This window comes from Agelaius tricolor, unplaced genomic scaffold, assembly GCF_023055355.1.
Source record: "Agelaius tricolor isolate 1412-34295 unplaced genomic scaffold, bAgeTri1.0.p SCAF_43, whole genome shotgun sequence".
NCBI lineage: Eukaryota > Metazoa > Chordata > Aves > Passeriformes > Icteridae > Agelaius > Agelaius tricolor.
This window is the reverse complement of record NW_027269303.1, coordinates 437,941-440,841: the sequence shown is the minus strand read 5'-3', so window position 1 is coordinate 440,841 and position 2,901 is coordinate 437,941. Positions and strand designations below refer to the sequence as shown.

Genomic DNA, 2,901 nt, shown 5'->3' with positions numbered 1-2,901 from the left:
GGGTTTCACCATTTTGACTGCAAAACCAAGGAGACCATTGGGAGACTGCAGGGCCCAGTGGAACCAAGGGGCCGTTCTGACACTGCGGGGCCTCATGGCACCAAGGGGACATTGTGACACTGCAGGATCCTGTTTAACCAAGGGGCCACTGTGACACGATGGGGCCTCAAGGGATCTGGAATAATGCTGTGACACTGTGTGGCCTTGTGGAAACAAGGAGTCCATTGTGACACTGAGGGGACTTGTGGAACCACAGAGACCTTGGTGACAGTGTGGGACCTCATGTGACCATGGGGCCATTGTGACACCCTGGGGGCAAGGAACCAAGGGGACCATTGTCACATTTTGAGGCCCCATGAATCCAAGGAGACCAGTGTGACAGTGCAGGGCCTGGTGTAACCAAGAGGCCATTGTGACACTTAGGGGGCCCAAAGAACCAAGGACATCTTTGCAGATGATACCAAGCTGGATGTATCTGCTGGAGAGTCGGAGGGCTCTGCACAGTGACTTGGACAGGCTGGATCGAGGGGATGAATCCAACAAGGGGAGGTTTAACAAATCCAAAGGCCAGGCCCTGATATTTGGCCCCAGTGCTGCAGGCTGGAGACAGAGTGGCTGGAGAGCAGCCAGGCAGAAAGGGACCTGCAGGGACTGATGGACAGCAGGCTGGACATGAGGCAGCAGTGTGCCCAGGTGGCCAAGAAGGCCAATGGCTCCTGGCCTGGATCAGGAATAGTGTGGCCAGCAGGAGCAGAGCTTTTGTGCCAGCACTGATCTGCCCCCAGCTCTGCACACAGATATTGCTGCTGCAGCTCCAGAGAAGGCAACAAAAGCAGTATAGCCGCAGCTGTCTCTATAGAGAGCAGCAGACATGATTTTCTTAGTATTTTCTTGGGGAAGGTTGTGAGAAGATTGGAGAAAAGAGTAAGAAATTATTTTTATTTTTATTTGTTATACTTATTGTGTACACGTAGAATGTGTTTTAGAGATATGTTTATTAAATGGTGATTTCTTTTTTAGACAATAGGAATAGTGTTTTAGATTCATTGACCAATTCGGTCAATGCTGTATTGGACTGTTTGTAAGGGGCTAAGTTTCTTAAGAAGTATAATATTATAAGATAATAAAGTGATTGATCAGCCTTTTAGAATCATGGAGTCAATGCTAATTATTACCTGGGTGGCAGCAGCCGACAACAAGGAGAATCTCTGGAGAAAAATTTGCTGGAAGATCCTTTAGTTCCTTTAAAGTCACCAAGAGCGCAGCCCCACATTGACATCGTCTCTGGCGACAGGGAAGGTAGGGAGAAACAAAATGAGAAATGGCACAAACAATGACCTTTCTTTGTGGAAAATATGAGAAAACTAAAACAAAAGAAAAATATTGCCACATAAATAAAAGCCCACAGCCAAACCAACTCGAAGTATCAAAGATGACTTTTATTACAAGTGAAATGCAGAAATTGGCCAGCAGTTTAATGATCCTGTAAGCATCCAGTCATCAGTCTCCTCACAGCAGCCTTGAGCTCCTGGTTCCTCAGGCTGTAGATGAGGGGGTTCAGGGCTGGAGGCACCACCGAGTACAGAACTGACACTGACAGATCCAGGGATGGGGAGGACATTGAGGGAGGCTTCAAATAGGCAAACATGAGAGTGCTGAGGAACAAGGAGACCACAGCCAGGTGAGGGAGGCAGGTGGAAAAGGCTTTGTGCCGTCCCTGCTCAGAGGGGATCCTCAGCACAACCCTGAAGATCTGCACATAGGAGAAAACAATGAACAAAAAACAACCAAGTCCTAAAGACGCACTTAAAACAATGAGCCCAAATTCCCTGAGGGAATTGGAGTGTGAGCAGGAGAGCTTGAGGATCTGGGGCACATCACAGAAGAACTGGCCCAGGGCATTGCCATGGCAAAGGGGCAGGGAAAATGTATTGGCCGTGTGCACGAGAGCAGTGAGAAAGGCACTGGCCCAGGCAGCTGCTGCCATGTGGGCACAAGCTCTGCTGCCCAGGAGGGTCCCGTAGTGCAGGGGTTTGCAGATGGACACGTAGCGGTCGTAGCACATCACGGTCAGGAGGAAATACTCTGCTGAGATGAAGAACACAAAGAAAAAGAGCTGAGCAGCACATCCAGTGTAGGAGATGTTGCTGGTGTCCCAGAGGGAATTGTGCATGGCTTTGGGGACAGTGGTGCAGATGGAGCCCAGGTCAGCGAGGGCCAGGTTGAGCAGGAAGAAGAACATGGGCGTGTGCAGGTGGTGGCCGCAGGCTACGGCGCTGATGATGAGGCCGTTGCCCAGGAGGGCAGCCAGGGAGATGCCCAGCAAGAGGCAGAAGTGCAGGAGCTGCAGCTGCCGCGTGTCTGCCAATGCCAGCAGGAGGAAGTGCCTGATGGAGCTGCTGTTGGACATTTGCTGGGGCTGCACATGGGGATCTGTAAGGAAAGTAATCATGGAATAGTTGGGTTTGGAGAGGACTTGAAATATCCCAGCACAGCCTGGGGGCACTTTGCCCCCACTGCCTGCCCAGGGCTCTGCTGCCTGGAGCTGTCCCTGCCAGCAGCTGCTTCCCTGTGCCCAGGGCTGGGCCCTGCCAGTGCTGCCAGAGCCCAGCCCAGCCCTGGGGGCTCAGCTCTGCCCTGCAGAGCCCTCCCAGCTCAGGCACTGCCCAGGGGCAGCTCTGGCTCTGCAGCCTCTGATGACAACATGAGAACAACCCTGAGAAGGCTGGAAAAGCAACACTGATGCTGGCTCTATGGGGCCCTCTGCTGATTTCTGTCACTCCCTGGTTTATGCAGATCTAAGAGAATTTTTAAATTTATTTTTCCCAGCCTTAACTGAGAGATGAATATCTATGGGCAGTTTCTTATCCAGGCAACCCAGAGCAGTAGATTAAAAAAGCA

The 2,901-nt window shown here is 51.3% G+C and overlaps 1 protein-coding gene across 1 annotated transcript; it reads right to left on the bottom strand.

The window, feature by feature from the left end:
* Positions 1-1,474: 1,474 nt before the first annotated feature.
* LOC139604022 (olfactory receptor 14J1-like) lies at positions 1,475-2,410 on the bottom strand. The gene has a single exon (XM_071455012.1). It carries the CDS (start codon positions 2,408-2,410, stop codon positions 1,475-1,477), a length of 936 nt encoding a protein of 311 aa, XP_071311113.1.
* Between the last annotated feature and the right edge of the window lie 491 nt (positions 2,411-2,901).